This window comes from Protomyctophum bolini, assembly GCF_963924005.1.
Source record: "Protomyctophum bolini genome assembly, chromosome: 16".
Taxonomy (NCBI): domain Eukaryota; kingdom Metazoa; phylum Chordata; class Actinopteri; order Myctophiformes; family Myctophidae; genus Protomyctophum; species Protomyctophum bolini.
The window spans coordinates 14,671,026-14,691,154 of record NC_137877.1 but is presented as its reverse complement, the minus strand read 5'-3'; the positions used below and the strand labels follow the sequence as shown (position 1 = coordinate 14,691,154).

The 20,129-nt window shown below is 44.2% G+C and overlaps 1 protein-coding gene across 14 annotated transcripts in view; it reads right to left on the bottom strand.

The window, feature by feature from the left end:
• The window catches only part of LOC308331047 (mitogen-activated protein kinase kinase kinase kinase 4-like), a 132,785-nt gene that overhangs the window by 14,543 nt on the left and 98,113 nt on the right, over positions 1-20,129 (bottom strand). For 7 of the 14 annotated variants that reach the window (XM_080786151.1, XM_080786157.1, XM_080786162.1 and 4 more), the window contains exons 15-21: positions 18,455-18,835; positions 14,604-14,792; positions 9,322-9,708; positions 7,384-7,493; positions 5,399-5,979; positions 4,891-4,988; positions 3,631-3,809 (exon numbers count right to left, since the gene is read on the bottom strand). In XM_080786151.1, the coding sequence (XP_080642277.1) occupies positions 3,631-3,809; positions 4,891-4,988; positions 5,399-5,979; positions 7,384-7,493; positions 9,322-9,708; positions 14,604-14,792; positions 18,455-18,835 (1,925 nt within the window). The remainder of the gene's footprint in view (positions 1-3,630; positions 3,810-4,890; positions 4,989-5,398; positions 5,980-7,383; positions 7,494-9,321; positions 9,709-14,603; positions 14,793-18,454; positions 18,836-20,129) is intronic. The other 7 variants (XM_080786159.1, XM_080786161.1, XM_080786154.1 and 4 more) reach the window with 3 other exon arrangements.

Below are 20,129 nucleotides of genomic sequence, written 5' to 3'. Positions count from 1 at the left end.
TGTGCGTGTGTGCGTGCGTGCTCTTGCGAGAGCTGTGTAAAGGCCAGCCAATAGGAAGACAGGGTGTGTGTGTGCGTGCGTGCGTGCAAAGACAGGGTGTGTGTGTGTGTGCGTGCGTGTGCAAGAGCTGTGTAAAGGCCAGCCAATAGGAAGACCGGGTGTGTGTGTGTGTGCGTGCGAAGACAGGGGGTGTGTGTGCGTGCGTGCGTGTGTGCGTGCGTGCGTGCACTTGCATGTGTCTAGCCTAATTGCACAAATAGCAGACCTACAAGCTCACAAGGTATCGCAGAGCAACTCATTGAGATCTTGTAACTTTAATGTCAAGCCCTGTAATTAAGCCCTTATATGTCTCAGCTGTGGAAGTAAAAAGAGTTCTACTACTTGCCAGCACTATGACTGGGAGATTTCAATGGTCCTGGATGGAGGAAACTATGCCCCGAACAAATTGCTCTATCGCAAAAAGTAAAAGTCGAATGCAAATATTTTTTTCGCTGTGAGTGGCCTGAGATATTGACGTACACCATGTGCGATTGTGGCGTTGGTACGATTGAAAATGTGGTTATAAGAGCGAGTTAAGAATTGTCAGCGCGATAATTTCCTCGTAAGAATTATACAATGGAGGTCAATGAGCAGATTGACTGTTTTTGTGTCACTTAAAAGGCTGTAGTTCACATTCTGTATGTCTCTGTGCTTTGGTGGTCACAATGTGTGAAAGAGGACATGTGTGGCTACAAAATGACAAAAGAACATGCGTGTAAAATGAATACTTTGGCCGGGACGACAATTTGTTTGGTAAATTTTCAAGGAAAGAATTTCAGTCTCCACACTCTAGTCAAAGAAGGCCCGCACTCTAAAATGGCACTAATTACGCGAAACGGCATGCGATTGAACTGCGATTTTGGAAAAACCGTTTAACGTATTCGAATACGGTTTGAACCACGAAAAAGTCCAGAGTCGTGTGAGCGTTCTAAAGTTTAAATCACGTTTCTACGACAAAGTATGCCAGAGTAATGAGGCTGCAAAAGTGAGGTTGATTTAGAGATAAATCCCATTCATTGTCTATGGGAGGCAAAAACTATAAATAAAGTTAAATATTTTAAAAAGTATAAACTTTTTCAAAACAACTTTTTCACCAATGAAAGTTCAAAGATAGATGAACATTATAAAGTTTGAATGAAGTTTCAAAGTGAAAGTATGACGGAGTAATAAGAGCTCAAAAAAGTTAACTGTGAAAAATGGGACCTTTCTTCCATCGACTCTCATTATAAAGGATGTAAAAAAAAGTTAAAAAGTTAAAAAGTATAAAAAGTATAAAACTTTGTAAAAATAAAAATACAAGCACCCATCACTGCAAAGAGCTGAACAGTTTGAAGTTTGAACTAAATTTCTAGCATAAAGTATGTGGAAGTAGTAGTGTGTCAAAAAAACGGGTGGAATAAATAAAGAATAAATATAGGCTGGCAATAACTAGTGTGTGCTCGCTGTAGCGAGCCCACAATAATAATATATAATATATAATATATAATATATAATAATATAATACCAAAAGGTTAAATGTGGTGTACATACAAAGCTTTGGAGTCCTATAATAACTAGAAAGCAGTTCCCTACAGAAACTGCGTGGGCTCGCCAAAAGACGCAATGTATATAATGTACAGTAGAAAATGTATTAAAGCTGAAGGAAAAGTAAAAAAAAAGAATGTATAAAAATGTGTAAAAAGAATAAGCATAAATAACTGCATAAAGCGGAATAAAGTATGTGGAAGTTGTAGAAGTGTTTTTTAAAGTTTTTTCTTAAGTAAAAAAAAAAGAAGTTAAAGTTTTGTTTTAATAAGTAAAAAAAAAAAAAGTTAAAGTTTTTTCTTAATAAGTAAAAAAAAGAAAATTCAAGTTTTTTCTTAATAAGTAAAAAAAATATATATATTTTTTTTTCATAAGTAAAAAAAAAAAAGGTTAAAGTTTTTTTTTTTTACGTTTGCATTTTTTTCAAAAAATTTCATTTTTTTCAAAAAATTTCATTTTTTTCAAAAAATTTCATTTTTTTCAAAAAATTTCATTTTTTTCAAAAAATTTCATTTTTTCAAAAAAATACTTTTTTTTCAAAAAAATACTTTTTTTTCAAAAAAATACTTATTTTTCAAAAAAATACTTATTTTTCAAAAAATTACTTTTTTATTTATTTTTTTGCGTGCGTGCGTGCGTGCGTGCGCTTGCGAGAGCTGTGTAAAGGCCAGCCAATAGGAAGACAGGGTGTGTGTGTGCGTGTGTGCGTGCTCTTGCGAGAGCTGTGTAAAGGCCAGCCAATTGCACAAATAGCAGACCTACAAGCTCACAAGGTATCGCAGAGCAACTCATTGAGATCTTGTAACTTTAATGTCAGCCCTGTAATTAAGCCCTTATATGTCTCAGCTGTGGACGTAAAAGACTTCCAAGTTCTATGCCAGTACTATGACTGGGAGATTATAATGGCCGTGAATGGGGGGAAACTATGCCCCGAACAAATTGCTCTATCGCAAAAAGTAAAAGTCGAATGCAAATATTTTTTTCGCTGTGAGTGGCCTGAGATATTGAGGTACACCATGTGCGATTGTGGTGTTGGTACGATTGAAAATGTGGTTATAAGAGCGAGTTAAGAATTGTCAGCGTGATAATTTCCTCGTAAGAATTATACAATGGAGGTCAATGAGCAGATTGACTGTTTTTGTGTCACTTAAAAGGCCGTAGTTCACATTCTGTATGTCTCTGTGCTTTGGTGGTGACATTGTGTGAAAGAGGACATGTGTGGCTACAAAATGACAAAAGAACATGCGTGTAAAATGAATACTTTGGCCGGGACGACAATTTGTTTGGTAAATTTTCAAGGAAAGAATTTCAGTCTCCACACTCTAGTCAAAGAAGGCCCGCACTCTAAAATGGCACTAATTACGCGAAACGGCCTGCGATTGAACTGCGATTTCGGAAAAACCGTTTAACGTATTCGAATACGGTTTGAACCACGAAAAAGTCCAGAGTCGTGTGAGCGTTCTAAAGTTTAAATCACGTTTCTACGACAAAGTATGCCAGAGTAATGAGGCTGCAAAAGTGAGCTTGATTTAGAGATAAATCCCATACATTGTCAATGGGAGGGAAAAACTATAAATAAAGTTAAATATATTAAAAAGTATAAACTTTTTCAAAACAACTTTTTCACCAATGAAAGTTCAAAGATAGATGAACATTATAAAGTTTGAATGAAGTTTCAAAGTGAAAGTATGACGGAGTAATAAGAGCTCAAAAAAGTTAACTGTGAAAAATGGGACCTTTCTTCCATCGACTCTCATTATAAAGGATGTAAAAAAAAGTTTAAAAGTTAAAAAGTATAAAAAGTATAAAACTTTGTAAAAATAAAAATACAAGCAAGCATAACTGCAAAGAGCTGAACAGTTTGAAGTTTGAACTAAAATTCTAGCATAAAGTATGTGGAAGTAGTAGGTGACCGAAAAAAGTGGCGGAAATTGGAATAACGAATAAATATAGACTGTGGATAACTATTGTGTGCTCGCTGTGGCGAGCCCACAATAATATAATAATAATATATAATATATAATATATAATAATATAATACCAAAAGGTTAAATGTGGTGTACATACAAAGCTTTGGAGTCCTCGGGGCCGGAGGTGGACTCTTCGCCTCCGTCCTGATCCACCTCTTCGTCGTCGTCTTCGTCGGTGGTGCCCGAGTCCTCGCTGGACGAGGAGTAGTCCGTCACCTTGTGCGGAGGACGCACCTCCTCTACCGCACGCAGCTCCTTCGCCAGGGCCGTGAGGTCCTGAAAGGTCAAGAGGACGCACGGTCAAACTTAACGCTTGTCGGTCGTACCGGCCGCGCCACGCACAAAAAACAGCCAATATAACAAGCTTGTAGATCAGCTATTTTCAGCGCAACGCCGCCAAAAATATTAAGTCGGGCTCTTTCATTTGTGTCCAGTCCCCAAGCAAAGGTTTTTTTGCACAAGCCATTTGTGACAGTGTTGTCAAAGCAAACATACACAGTGGGAGCATATCGATAATGCTTGGTTTTTACTTCGGTTAGTCTCTGCTGTAAGGAAAAAACACAAAACTGCTGAAGAGGAAAAAGTGAGGTCAGAGTCGGACAGGTTCGGCAGCCAGTGAGAAGCCAGTCAGCCTGTGTGTGAGTAGTAGCAATGAGCCAATAAGATGAGGCGAGGAGAGAAGAGGGAGAGAGAGATGGCGGTTGTAAGGTAAACCGCTGCCGCCACCAGAAACCAAACCATGACTACTAGAGCGTTGAAGACAAAGCTGCAGGAAACATGAAAGTGAAGGTGAAAAAGGTATTGTATCATAGTCTTTGTTTTGTTTAATGGGCGAGAGAACGAATGAGTTAAGATGGCCCATGCAAAGGCCAAGAAGACCAAAAGGGAGAGAGAGAGAGAGAGAGAGAGAAAGCAAAGCGTTTAGTGAGAGGAACCCTTCAGCCAATAAAGCTCAATCCAGAGAGAAACGACATTTTTACAAAGGCTTACCACTTCACCCTATCAGGACACATGAGTAGGTCACATGACACAATCCAAAGAAGGCCATTGGTTAATATTCAGACACATACACAAAGACGAGAAAAAGAAAAAAAACATTGTCAGGACAGACAATCATCCGTCTCACACAAAATAAATCTACCACAATCATTGACATCAGATTTCAAAAGCAAACCCGCATTCCAATGCTTTTCCCCCAGTGAGCAACATGATTATGTTATCCCTCACACAGCCAAGCAGCACTGTTAGTCCAACCACACAGCAAAAAGCACCGTTCGCACCCGCCGGCACTTAGAACTACTTCTAGGCTAGCTAGTGCCACCACTAACTACTGGCTAGTCTGGGGTCGAGATCTCACCGCCGGTCTGTTCGGCCTGACCACCTCCCTCCTCTCCTCGGGTTTTTTCCCAGCATTCTCGGACCGCTGGAGGGGCGAGCCCTCTGACTTGGAAGACGCTGAAGAAGGGGGGGGGGGGACAGTGGAGTCACAGGTCACTGTCTGTAAACGGCTCTGGTTCTGCTCCTAAGTTGGCTCGATATTAAGTGAACACTGAGGATTTTACTGACGTTTGTATGTCTGTATAAAACTTAAATTTACACTGAGATAGGTTGTTTTTTGTGTATTCTATATATATATATATGGTTTCATTTACATGTGTGTAATATGTGTATATTTATGCACATCTTTGTGACCAAATGCCGTGTGTAAATACACTACATCTACACAATGAATTTGGAGTTGTGTTGTACTGAGATTCGTTTAAATGTGGTCTTATAAATAAACGTTCACTTAATGCATTTTTATGTTGGGGTCTGAATTGGTCTAGGCCTGTCTGTCTGTCATTCCAATCCACCGTGGAACTCACAGCGGGGCCTGAACCTCTCCCCAGAGCCATTGTGGGAGCCAGGCTTGGAGCTGGAGTTACTGGAGGTGCTGGAGGAGCTGGAGCCTCCGCTGCCACTGCCGTTAGTGGCAGCGGGGCTGTGTCTGGAGCCTCCGCTCCCAGTGCCGTTAGGGGCAGCTGCAGGGCTGTGTCTGGAGGAGCCTCCGCTCCCAGTGCTATTAGGGGCAGCAGCGGGGCTGTGTCTGGAGGAGCCTCCGCTGCCAGAGCTGTTAGGGGCAGCTGCAGGGCTGTGTCTGGAGCCTCCACTCCCAGTGCTGTTTATAGGGGCAACAGCAGGGCTGTGTCTGGAGGAGCCTCCACTGCCAGTGCTGTTAGGGGCAGCAGCGGGGCTGTGTCTGGAGGAGCCTCCACTCCCAGTGCTGTTTATAGGGGCAGCTGCGGGGCTGTGTCTGGAGGAGCCTCCACTCCCAGTGCTGTTTATAGGGGCAGCAGTGGGGCTGTTTCCACTGCCCCCCGTGGGTGCGGGCCTGCTGGGGACCAGCTTCTCCACCCGCTCCCACAGCAGACGAGGCTCTGGTGCCGCACCACCACCGCCGCTGCTGCTGCAGAGACAGAGAACAACAAGCCACACGTTAGGTCAATGTTGGAGCACTGTTGTTTACCCAAAACAGTACAGTAGGTGGGTCAAGAGGAGGAGGAGTCATTTTCTGGGTGGCTGCATGGCAGACACATTTTAGTTTCCCCAAAAACATTTGTGTTAATTTCTAAAAGATTTTCACAACATTAGGATTTATTTTTTACTTTAGAAAAAATAATTACAGAAATCCCACCCAACCAAAATTCATATTTACTTTAAATGATCCACCATGAGGCTGTCTGTCTGAGTGTTTGCGGTCTATCCACCAGAGGGTGCTGAAGTGGCTTCACTAATATGCATTGTTGTTGCATCGTTTTTATATGGGCAGAAAATATCTCTGCATTTGAACTCTTAATGGTTTTTTCTTCTTCATGAATGAATGCCCACACACCTTCGTCCTCTTCTCAAATACTATGCTCGAATTGCATGTTGCTAAACTACATGTGTTGTATATTTATGGAACATAGCCTGCCCTACTGAGAAGTTGTTCACACAAAGTTCACCTAACTTTGCTACTACAGGGAAACTATTTTTTACTCTTCGTTTGCTCTTTTTCTCACTATTTATTCTATCCTTTTTGTTTCCTTTTCTTTCTTTCTTTTTTACTGTTGTTGCTGTTTGATGTTATCTATGCTGCTACATTGTCTGATGGAAGCCAAACAAAAATAAGTTTTACTCTTATGTGCCTGTACATAAGATGTACGGTACATAAGAAAGTACAATTGTTTTTTATCAGGCATGCCTGATGAATGTCTGACCGACGGACACATTGCTGCTTAAATAGATTAAATAGAATTCTGTAAAGTGAAGGCAGTGTGCGGGATTCCAGTCTTTTCCTACTCATTTTCCTATGCATTTATCCAACACAACTGTCCTCCGTAGGTGTGCATAAGGAATTTCATGACAATAAAGTACAACCTTGAACCTTGAAGAAAGACAGGCGGAGATACGTTTATTAGGGCTGCCATCACAATTCGGGGTATTAGATCCTAGAAGAGCTAAGCTACTTATTAAGCTCTGTGTGGCTTGAAAATGGATTTTGTTCAATTGGATTCACAAAAAACCTCCACCAGTGACTCAGTAAGTAAGTAGCCTTGCCGAGCCATGAGGCCCACAGGGCAGGAGCCTATCTCCTGTTTCTGTAGCGTAAGCCAGCTTGATGTACAAGTACACCCCCTGGACATGACGCTAGTGATGATTACTGTGATAGGCTGCTTGCCCTTTTTTGTTTTTGTTTTCTTGTTTGTTTTTGTGCTTTTAATGTATACCTTTCTAGTTTGTCCTACTTTGTTGGTTTGCATGTGTGATACATCTTTATGTGAAAACATAATAAAATCAATAAACAGAAGGCCATGAAACGTTGCTGTACCTGGTGGTGGCGTTGCGCTGCGGGCCTTGGTTGCCAGGTACGTTGCCGTGGTGATGTGGCGAGTCCTTGCGCGACAACACCGGAGACCTTGATGTGGTCCTCACTGGAACCTTGCATCATAAAGACAGTGACCGGCTCACACATGCACACACACACACACACACACACACACACTCTGTGCGTGTGTGTGTGTGGTGGTGAAACACACATGGACATGCGTTTCAGAGTGGTTGGTTGAACATATATAAATGTACATAGTACACAACAATGAACATAATCATTCCTGAAAATGCAAACACAATAATTCATTGTGTTTCAATCAGCATTGGTGTCATGTTCCTCTATGGCCATTTAGGAGGGGATGACTTTCCCAAAAACAAAAGCCATATAAAGTCTATCCCAAGTCTGCGACCAATAGCAAACCAATAACAGTATGACTGTTGCACTACAGCTTTCAACTGCTCAGACACCACTAAAACCAAATACATTTTAACTAAAGTAAAATGAAGCTCTTGAGAAAAATGCTGTATCGCACCAGAGACCATATTCACAAAGTATACTCCCTAGCTACTGTACAGGGTTTCTCTTAAAACACCACGCTATGCTTCAAATCCGTCTTTCCCACTTTTGCTCACAACCTAAGAAAAGCTGTATTTTGGGCAGTTTACGTTTTTTTTCGGTGTTCAGTGTGTTTGACTGTACCCTGTACTGATTACATTTCTGTTTGACTGTACCCTTTACTGATTATATTTCTGCCAATAAAGAATTAAATCAATCAATCAATCAAGTACGGTACTAGCCTTCAGCACAGAGACACATGTCTTGGTGTGTGGGTACGGTAGGTGTGTGGGGAGGTTGGTGGGTAGGTGTGTGGGGAGGTTGAGTAAAGAAAGGCATGAAGCTGATGATGTGCAGCATCCAAAGCAGAGCGCAAAGCCTGATTTATTTTATACTAACACCGGAAAAAAATAGCCGATCTACAAAGCTCACAATGCATCATGCCGTGACAGTGTGACACGTTGTGAGCTTGTAGAGTGTCTTTTTTGTTGTTGTCTGTGCTAGACATCCGGCGCGCCAAGTATAAAGGAGCCATAACAGACAGCATAGTGCAGGGCAGACCACACAGCCTGCAGTCAGTACAGCCAGTACCACTCTGACATGGACCAGATAGACAAGCAGCATCATGTGTCTTCAATGAGGACGAGAGAGAGAGAGATAAGAGGTCAGCGAAGGTCTGTACCAGCGTTGATGAATGGGTGACAGTTTAATGCTGCTAATGCCTCAATGTCAGGGAAAGTGGGAGTGCATTTTGGGGGGGGGGGGGGTTCAAAACTAATGCTTAAAAGGCAGCTATAGCTGAGGATCCGGTTCGACCTTCGTCTCACCCAGTCTACAGTACACATGCAGACACATTTTTATGGGTCCCGTTATTTTTTTGTTTCCTACGTTTAGTTTTTTTACTATTATTTCAAAACATTTTTCAATGAACATTCCCAAAAAAGTTAAATAATTCATGAATTAAAAACAAAATTCAATGCTTTTTGTTTCTTCTTTTTTTCAGTAATTTCATGAAGAAATCAATGAAAAATCAAATAAATTCCATACATTAGAATTAGAAAACAAATCTTCAAGAAATAGTGAAAATATGTTTTCACTAGTTTGGGTAAACGGGAAAACGTCTAATTTCTCTTTTGGGTCTTGAGCTAAAAGGTTTGGGAACCACTGCTCTAAAAGACGCCCCTTCCCCTTGTGCAGAAAAGTCCCCCAGGAACCAATAAATACTTCCTCCCTAAGAACTGATGTCGTTTTTGGTAAACGTACGTATCTAAATTGAGCTAAACTCAATACAATGAAAATGGGTTAAGTTTCATAGTCACAAAGAGCACTCTACATCTACTGCGCTTGGGGTGGGGGGGCGTCATTTCCTCCCCTCCTTACCCTGGGTGGGACCTCCTCTGTGTTGCCTGGCTCATAGGATGTGGGCCTAGGCTGGGATGGCTGCTGGTGGTGGGGCTGCTGGGGGTCAGTGCGTGCAGGCGTTGATGACGATGAGGATGATGATGAGGAGGAGGAGGATGGCGAGGAAGATGTTGGGTGGTGGTGGTTGTGGTGGTAGTGGTGATGGTGGTGAGGCTGCTCTTGGCCGTTGCGGAGATGGAGGTTTGCAAAGCTAGGGGGGGCCGCGGCGGGGGGCTCGCTGAAGGAGTGCGTTCGGGACACGACGGGAGGAGGAGGAGCGGTGGCAGAGGAGGAGGAGGAGGGCGAGGAGGAAGAGGCCATCGCTGCGCTGCCACTGCTCTTTAACGCGGCCAGGTGGGAGCGGACCTTACAGGACAACAGAAAACACAGACACCGTCAGGGAGGAGGGGGCCGACCCCACACCCTCAGAGAACACGGTATCGTCAGGGAGGAGGGGGCCGACCCCACACCCTCAGAGAACACGGTATCGTCAGGGAGGAGGGGGCCGACCCCACACCCTCAGAGAACATGGTATCGTCAGGGAGGAGGGGGCCGACCCCACACCCTCAGCAAACATGGTATCGTCAGGGAGGAGGGGGACGACCCCACACCCTCAGAAAACATGGTATCGTCAGGGAGGAGGGGGACGACCCCACACCCTCTGAAAACATGGTATCGTCAGGGAGGAGGGGGCCGACCCCACACCCTCTGAAAACATGGTATCGTCAGGGAGGAGGGGGCCGACCCCACACCCTCAGCAAACATGGTATCGTCAGGGAGGAGGGGGCCGACACCACAACCTCTGAAAACATGGTATCGTCAGGGAGGAGGGGGCCGACCCCACACCCTCAGCAAACATGGTATCGTCAGGGAGGAGGGGGCCGACCCCACACCCTCAGCAAACATGGTATCGTCAGGGAGGAGGGGGCCGACACCACACCCTCAGAAAACACAGACAGACACTGTCAAAGAGGGGGGGGGGGCGACCCCACACCCGCAGAAAACACAGACAGACACTGTAAAAGAGGAGGGGGCCGACCCCACACCCTCAGAAAACATGGTACCCTCGATTGTTGTCACTGGGGCTGAACTAGTGCCGTAACCATTGAAAACGTTCTTATTTGGAGGTTATTCTTTGGATTACTTAGATAGATTCACCGAATAGTGTGTTTTGTTTAGTTTTTATGTATAGGAATAATAAATTATAATGTTGCTTTTATAGAGTGATAGGAATTCTACTTTAGGAGTTAACACATAGTGAAAGATAGTGTTGTGGTTAACAACTTCAGCCTATACTTGTCAGGTTGAAAGTGGTTTGGACACTTGTTTCCGAAGCCACAAGCTGGTAAACAAAGTAACAAGCCATAACATGACAAAATGGCAAAGAAATAATTGAGCAAACAAAACTAAACAAAAGCTGTAGCCCGAGCCACAAAACACACAATCTTCTACCATGTTTTCTGAGTGACAGAGGGGTAAACGTAAACAAGCGTTGTAAAGTGAACAGAACAACAAGTACCGCCGGGCATGGCACAGGCAGTGGATGAGGCTGAACAAATCCTGAGACCACAAATGGATGAAACTGCCCATGTGAACTCACTCAGTGGCCGATATAGATATATCAAAAGGTTAATTTGCATTATTAGAGCATTGTGTGAATGCTGTCAGTAAACAGTAGCATTTCACTGACTGATAGTTATATATGTGTATGTACATACTGTATGTCAAATAAGATGATAGTATACCGACATATTTCAGACAGTGGTTTTCAACCAGTGGTCCTTGAGGTGGTTCCAGGTGGTCCCCAGCTAAATGAGTTGGTAACCGACTGGACCATTATTAAATCTTTAACTCTCAAGAGTTAAACATTTGCATTACTTAATTTACAAGAATTTACAAGAAGTCTACACAATTAGAGAGAGAAGAATTGGTATTTTGATCAACCTTTGCATGTTGTCTCTCCTAATGGTACCAACATCAATACAGCATGGAATTCTGTACAAAATCTTATCCAATAATAACAAAATATTCCATGAGAAGCTAAATCTCATCAAACGGTTGTCCGTGGCCCAAATGCCAAATAAAAACAGGTAATGGGCCTTGATATGAAAATGGTTGAAAAACCACTGATTTAAGATATTAGACTTAAAACTACTGGTCCACATGCTTTTGAAGGAGAATGTTTGAGTTCTTTGTGGACGTTCATCTGGTCAGCTCCATCTATTCTAAGCCTCAGGAGAAGTCAGTTTCCCCAGACAGTGCAAGAAGGAACATGAAGTGCTTCATCAAAGCCAGCGACATTAAATTAGATTAGCATGCACACGGAATGGTGCAAAGTAAAGTAACATAACACATGTACACGCACAACAATACACGGCACAGTTCACATGACATCACATGCACACATTCAGGGATTTTTATAAAAATGTTGATGGCGGAAAACATGAATGCGCCGTTTTTAACTTTTAAAATCTTGGTTGACACGAACAGCAAGTGTTAATCTATGCATTTGTAACTTCCAGGGTAAATAAGTTATGTTTGGATTCAAACTAAAGTCATTTGACAAAAAATTATATAATTATTCTGATAGTAATCATTGCTGTAGAATGATAGAGGTCTCCCTGTCTCTCCAGGAAATATGTATTAGTTTTCTGTCTTTATTGATTGACGCACAGCAAAAGTCGTCGGGATTGGGAGTGGAACCTGCGACACGCTGTCACTCAGGCGCTAACAGCCTAGGTGCCTGGACCACGATGCCAGCGGTCCTGGACCACCATGCCAGCGGTCCTGGACCACGATGCCAGCGGTCCTGGACCACGATGCCAGCGGTCCTGGACCACGATGCCAGCGGTCCTGGACCACCATGCCAGCGGTCCTGGACCACGATGCCAGCGGTCCTGGACCACGATGCCAGCGGTCCTGGACCACGATGCCAGCGGTCCTGGACCACGATGCCAGCGGTCCTGGACCACGATGCCAGCGGTCCTGGACCACGATGCCAGCGGTCCTGGACCACGATGCCAGCGGTCCTGGACCACGATGCCAGCGGTCCTGGACCACCATGCCAGCGGTCCTGGACCACCATGCCAGCGGTCCTGGACCACCATGCCAGCGGTCCTGAGGCCATTTTCAGGTGGTATACCGAATGTCTTCCTAACATGCAGCTGTAGCTGCAGAGTGGATACTGGATAGATGGGCTGTCCGGGAACCGGAACATAGCCGTTTTGTCCCCAACCCGCCTAGTATATTATGTGTGCACCTTCTTCAACATGACCACTAAGCGCAGCCATCAGCTATACTCAAAGCTGTAAAAGAAAGCCCTTCTCGAGGACAAGAAAAATAATCCCGCTTTCATTTCAGTCTTCAACGAGCTGCCAGTTCATCCGCTATGAAAAACCCTCGTTGTCAACGACATTCATCTTTGATTGAAAAACATCCCGGCGCCACACACACTGCCTGCCTGCCTGCAAACGCCAGAAAACGGACTAATCTGCCTTCTTATACCTGCCGGCACTCGCTTTGACAATGAGTCTATCAATTCTGCAGTCGCTGCCACCCCCCCCCCCCCAGCTCATACCCAAGTCGCCACCGCCTCTTTTATTAATTAAATGGCTGTGACATATTCAGAGCAAATTGCCTTCAATGAACGTTGATGATTCACGCTCGGCAGGGATGAGTCTCTCTCTCTCTCTCTCTCTGCTGAGATGAACGACACACTCTGAGTCAGCCTGCTCAACAGCATGGACGAGAAAAGCTTCAAAAAGCTCCTCGGACGCCCCACAGAACACTCTCTCTCTCTCTCTCTGACACACAGGAACATCCAGTAGGCCGGTGGTTCGGGGACTCCCAGGGGTACTTGGAGGGGGGGAGGGGGGTTCCAGGGGGTATCCAGCAAATGTGAATACAGCATCATTCACAGTCATTTTAACCACTTCATCCATTTCAATGTTGGCAATTCAAAAATAGCAGATTTACAAGGTCACAGCTCGTCACTTTGTGCCGCAGTGCGAACTTCTGCTATTTTTGAAATATTCAAAACATTTTCAGATGGGGGTCCGTGGCTAGATACATATCAATGTGGGGAGCCTTGACATGAAAGTGCGCTCGCACGTACACATGCACATGCGCGCGCGCGCACACACACACACACACACACACACACACACACACACACACACACACACACACACACACACACACACACACACACACACACACACACACACACACACACACACACACACACACACACACACACACACACACACACACACACACACACACACACACACACACACACACACACACACACACACACACACACACACACACACACACACACACACACACACACACACACACACACACACACACAGCAAAACGCAGTAAACGTGTCATTCTGTGGACCACAGAGCAGGATCCCCACAGAAGAACCCAGAACAAGTCCAGCTGGAAACACATCTAGCAACAAGGGAAAGCAAAACGATGGTTAAGACGAAAACCTCTTTAGGATCAGAACTGGAAAGATTAAGAAAAATAACCGACAGATGGGGGGAAACACACACACACACATACACACACACACATATTGTCAAACCACCTGCAACAAACCAGAAAGACAACGTGAGAGACTTTGTGTCAGAGCAAAGGAAATGAAAACGGACAAACCTGATAACTAGGATCAAAGTCAAAGTGGATTAAGACATTGAGGCAGGACAGACACCATAGATATTAGGTAGAGGACATTTGGTTTTGTCCATAAACTCCATATCACCCAGCCCTGACATTGAGCGACAACCAGCTCAATTTTTGTGAAATAAGAGAAAGAAGAAGAAAATAAATAACTGGTGCTGGTCATAACTGTGTGAACTCCACAAGTGCTGCTCTCTGTCCGACGTGTTAACGACCTTGATAGAAAAAGAGAGAATGAGACTCACAGGACACTGCCAAAGACACCAAGAGCTCCCAGCCAGCAAACTGGTGCTGTGGGAACCAACACATGGGCACCGGTCACGAGGACGTCCCACACTAACATAATATGCACTAACAAGAAAGATGCAGGAGCGCAAAGCACCAGCGAGCTGGCCGTGTGTATTGGAGAACCGGGATGACTAGAAGCGACGATGGAGGGCTCGTCTGAGGACGACCTAGAACACGGAGGTCGGGCAGGACAGGAGGAGACAGGCTGTCGTAGGGGAGCGGTGGTGCGGTGTTATTATTATAATATATCGGCGGGTTGCAGTGAGTGGTTTGTTATTTACCTGCGGCTCCATGGGTCGGTGCATGGCGGGAGGCGGCTCGGACGGCGCGTTGCCGTTGGGGTAGGAGGACTCCACGCGCGCAGGGGGCACAGGGGGCACCGCCCCGGGGGGTTTGGGGGGCTGCGGGGCCGCCGCCGCCCCCGCAGCCTGGGGAGAGCCCTGGATGTTCTTACGATACCTCTCATCAGCCTGCGGACGGACATGACAGACAGACAGACAGACAGACAGACAGACAGAGCCAGATGGACGGACACAGACAGGAAGACACACACACACACACACACACACACACACACAAGATGGTTTGAGGACATTGCACATCATGTAAAAGGACACAATACCGTATGTCATAGAAAGCAGGTTAAGTGGACGAAAGCCAACGGCCGCTATGGTATGTTAGTTCCACCCTGCGAAGCGGAGACATCTACAGTACTACTAGCAGGCTAGGGGTCAGAGAAAGGCAGCACACCAGCAAATCATCTATTCTAGACAGTACAGTACACATGTACGCCGTTGGTTTACAACACAGAGCATCGTTAAGGTCAGCAGAGAGAGAGTGTCAGGGCTCAAATGGGGAGAGAGAGCAAAGGCAGTCGGGATCGGGATCTGAACCCGCGACACGCCGTCAGGTGCCGGTGACCGCTGCGACATCGGCCAATACAATTATATTTTAACCAATCTGTAAGGTAGAGTCTGTTAAGCACATGAAGAGTCCCTAATCGGGGGAATCTTTTTAATCAAAAATAGCAACTCTATAAGCTCACAGTTTTCAGTGAAAAGATTTAACGTGTAGAGGGGGAAAAAATACAGAGCCCCAGGGGTACCCCAGTCAATAAAGTATAATAGTTCACGCAAAACATGACCAAGTATTTTTGGTTTGTTTTTGATGCATCCCAAAGCAGATGATTTGAAACTTGACTAAAAGAGTCACCTTTGAGTCTCCTACACAGTCAGTGCTGTTTAAAATAAACCTAGGAGTTAAATGACATCCTTTCATAACCTCAACTGTGTGAAACAAGTGTGATGATGATTGGTGGAGATTATGTTTTTTGTTGGCCAGACAGACAAGCCTAATTTCTTCATTTATCCAAAACCTAATCCAATAATCCCAATGGAAACCTGCCTAACCTAAAATCCTCATTGTTTCTTTATCCATGTGTAACCCAGGAAGGATTTAAACGGGGTGTTGTTTACAGTGGTGTAACGTAACTAAGTACGTACAGTATACAGTATACTATACTTAATTACAAGTTTGGGGTATTTGTACTTGAGTATTTCCAATGCTTTTACTTGTACGCCACTACATCTCACAGGCAAATATTATACTGTTACTCCACTAAATTTAATTGAAAACTTTAGTTACTAGTTGCTTTGTATATTATTACAAAACATACACTAACTACTTCAGCCCCATATACATTTCAGCCATTTAAAACCCATTTTGGGCGGGAACCCCTTTTGGTGTTTTAAACATTGTTATAATTTAGCTATTGAAAAATAGCAGATCTACAAGCTCATAGGTCTGCTATTTTTTTTTTATCGTAAAAATGTGGCACAAATCTTTGAAATATATTCTTTCAGAAGGCTTTTTATTTATTTCGACGTCAGGCCTAAATGGGTTAAAATATTACTTTTTTCCACCACTGTAATGACCATTGATTCTTTATCGATTCATCCATCCATAAGGAAGGAGCCCGTGGCAGAGTAGAGGTAACTTCCGCGTTGCATCTTTCCCTCCAAAAAAACGTCATCCCTACTAGACAACGCTCTGTTTGACCCAGATCTGCCATTTCCACGTCTTCCCTCCTACAGTGTCCTAATGGGAGCAGAAGGCTGCCGCTAATGAGCCACTGCTACTGTACTGTACTGTACTGTGCTGTATGTCTTAATTAGAATTGCTTAAGTGCTCTGACTGCAAAAGCTGCAATATAATGAACCTGCATGGTAAAATGTACTGCTTAAGCCCTATTTTATTATTTCAAAGTTTTCTTATTTTTTTGCTATTTATATATAAATTTCACATTGTCAACAATAATGGCATCCCCAAAATAAGGATGTGGGGCTGACAGAGTTGTGTATCAAATCAGAAAAATTATATTGTAGGAAAAAAAAGCTAAAAAGTTGCATAATTTATTTTAGCATTTTGAATACTTTGTATAGTAGAGCAGTGGTGTTTTGAGGGATGGCGACCTGTTCATCAGACTCTAGGCTAATCTATGCTAATATGATATGTAATAACATTTAATAATATAAAATATGGCAATTATAACCGGTTCATAACTGCCCTGTGCGCAGTTGCTGCATTGCTGCAAATGCTGCATTGTCCTTGTGCAATAAGTAATTTCTACTAGTGTGTCAATCTCTGTTTGAACATCTCAGTCAACGGCGTCCTCAGCTTTCCTTCAGCTTTCCTTCCAAGAAAATAAAGCCAAACACAGTGACCTTCCCGTTCTCTTTAAAATAAAACAACATGGTCACTGTGGGAGGTGTTATTTCTCCGTCTGTATGGTCTAGTAGTAAGACAAATGAGAGAGGTGGGAGGAATGCACTGGTACGGAGTGTGAAAACACAGTGGGTTGGACTACAGAAGACCGCACTGACGTTCAAACTGTGTTAAATGTGTTTCAAAAATCATGAAATTGAGGCGCAAATCATTGAATATACTGTATATTCTTTCAGAGCGAACATTTTTAACTCAAATCTTTGCTTCTGGGGGGGTCCCTGGAACAACATATTTTCAGATGGGGGTCCGTGGCCAAATACAGAAAATTCTGGGGGTCCTTGACATCAAAAGGGTTGAGCACCACTGACATAGAAACATAGGTTTTTCAGAAAACGGTCAGGATTTAGAAGCCATTTTTAGAATCGTCCTCGGGTCTAAATGTGTTAATCAAAATGAATGCAAACTCTTAATTTTAAAATAGTTTTCTACAGTCTTTAGATGCTTTAGGCTTTACATGTGTGTCTAGCTGTCATTAACATTGGGCGTGAGATTAAGAATGGGCAGTAATCCCTTTATCAAGATGGCCTCTGACAGCAGTTCTAAGATACTCTATACTGGCCACATTAAGATTCATTCATGTAAATGCCTTGTACATTGATAATGCATAATTCAATATACTTATTACTTACTGTACAAGAGTTAAACTAAGGGCACTGATGTCAAATTAGTCTTTTGGCTGATTGATCAAACATCCTTTTTGCAACTGCTTAACCACTTAATCCCCCAGGGCTCTATCCTTGGTCCCTCCTTTTTTCCGCTCTACACGAAATCTCTTCACCAAAAATATCCTATCTGTATACATGCTCGCTACACGTTGTAACGCGTCATGTTGTTGTGAGCTTGCAGGTTGGGTATTTTTTGATGAATGTTCACCTATTATGATCCCCAGAATAGGGATGCTAGCGCTCATTAAAAAGAAGCATTGCTGCCACAACGCCCAACTATAGCAATCTACTGCTTAATGACTTAACACATTCGACAGTATGCACACAGAGTAATTTGCGGTATTATTTTGCAGTTCCTGTGTATTCTCACAACATATTTAGATGTTGTTTTCTTCGGTTTACTTTTGCCCCGGTGTAAAAATAACCATTTTATTTGAACCATTTCAAACCTTTTGAAACTATTTCACTAGTAAGAGTCGGCAAAGACAAAGGGCTTTGGGTGAACTAACGCTACAAAGCGATTGGCATCCCCCACACCAGCAGCCAGCTATCACCAACGTGTAGTCAGCACACCCTGAGAGCAGCGTGAGTGAGCAACACACACACACACACACACGCACGCGCACACACAAGCACATGGAAGCATTCTATAGAGCGGTCAGTGAGCCTGGAGCGTCGTTCACCTCTCTGACCGGCTCAGGGTCGAGGAGGGCGAAGCTTCTGATACAGTCGGAGGCGGGGCCCGACGGCAGCGGGGGCTCGGAGGGGCCCAGAGGTTCGGTGTCATTATCTCTCTCCGGGCTGCGGTTTTCTACGGACTCGAACCTCTCAACGTCAACGCTCTGCTGGGGCCTCGCCCTCTCCTCAGAGTCCGGATTAGGGAGGCGCTTCGCCCTGTCCGGTTCGAGGCGGTTCTGCTGAGGTTTGGGGCTCTGTTGCTGGGCTGTTGTTTTGCTACTAGCGTCGAGGGGCTGGAGGGAGAGCAGGTAGGCCTGTTCCTGCTGGAGCTGCCTTTGGAGCTTCTGGGCCTGACGCTGCTCCTCGAGCTCCCTCCATTTGTACTCCTGAGTTTTAACAGGGAGGAACGCGCCGACCCACAGCCATTTATACAGAGTACATTCAACTAACAGGGAGGAACGTGCCGAGTCCGCCGACCCACAGCCTTTTATACAGAGTACATTCAACTCTAAATAGACCCCATTCATATAGTCGCTTTCTCCAGAGTGCTTTACAACTAATTTCACATTCACACACTGTCACACACACACACACACACACACACACACACACACACACACACACACGGCAGAGGATGTCTTACTCAAGAACATTTCCGACCCGCAGTCAAGAGGAGGAGGGGATTGAACCGGGAAACTTCTGATTCCTAGATGGCCCATTCTACCCCCTGAGCCACTGCCACCCCGGCAGAGTGTGGCTCAGACTCTCAAGAGTTAAATGAACACTCAGTAATTTACAGTATAGAACACGTGTTTCGAGGTGGTAAAACCACTGTTGTGTACCTGCTGCACTGTCGTGGCTGGACATGCAACGCTGAGCATGTCTAGGCTTCTTTTCAATGGAAAAACCAAACTGGTTCATCTTTATCTATCAAAGGCTCCGACTGTGGGTAGTTTCAGCGTATTATTTGTATGAACTGCATTGTTTCATTGTTAAAAAGTGAACACTTTAATTGGTCTCAAGGCCTTGATACCGGCCAGCATTAAGGCAAATTGATCATCTCAAATGACCTGCTTTTCAGTGGACTGTGTAGCGTTACAAACTGACGCAACTGTGCATTTTGCAACAGAAAAAACAGAATCGTGCCAATTGTTAATTGCTCTGCCGTACCATTACACGGCAATGGGTTTTACAGCCGAACGCCAGAGGCTTAATCCATGTATGGAGAGAACTGCTTTGGCTCAAGTGTGCATTACATTTATTCTCTGCAAGTTGGGCCAAAGCAAATGTTTGAATACTTAACATTAGCTAGGGCCACATCTAAGTGTGAACGCAAGTCCCCAGGCATGATTTATACTCTAACTATTTTTGTACACAACGCACCTTCAAACGGCAGTGGCATGAATCAGGCATTATGCGTCCATGATTAAATTAACTTATTCAACCCAGCTGATGCCCATGAACGTTGATGTCACGAGGAGGAAACGGCGAGGGCGACAATGACAAAGCAGCGGTGTGGAACGTGGAAGGACGAGTGGTCACATCCTTCCATTATCTAAACGTCGTCCCAGGAGGAAAGGAGTCCTTCAGACATCACAATAATAGTAGTAGTAAAAAAGGGAACATGAAGTCACCGGAGCCCTGCAAATATAAGGCCTATAACCACATTACGACTGCCCC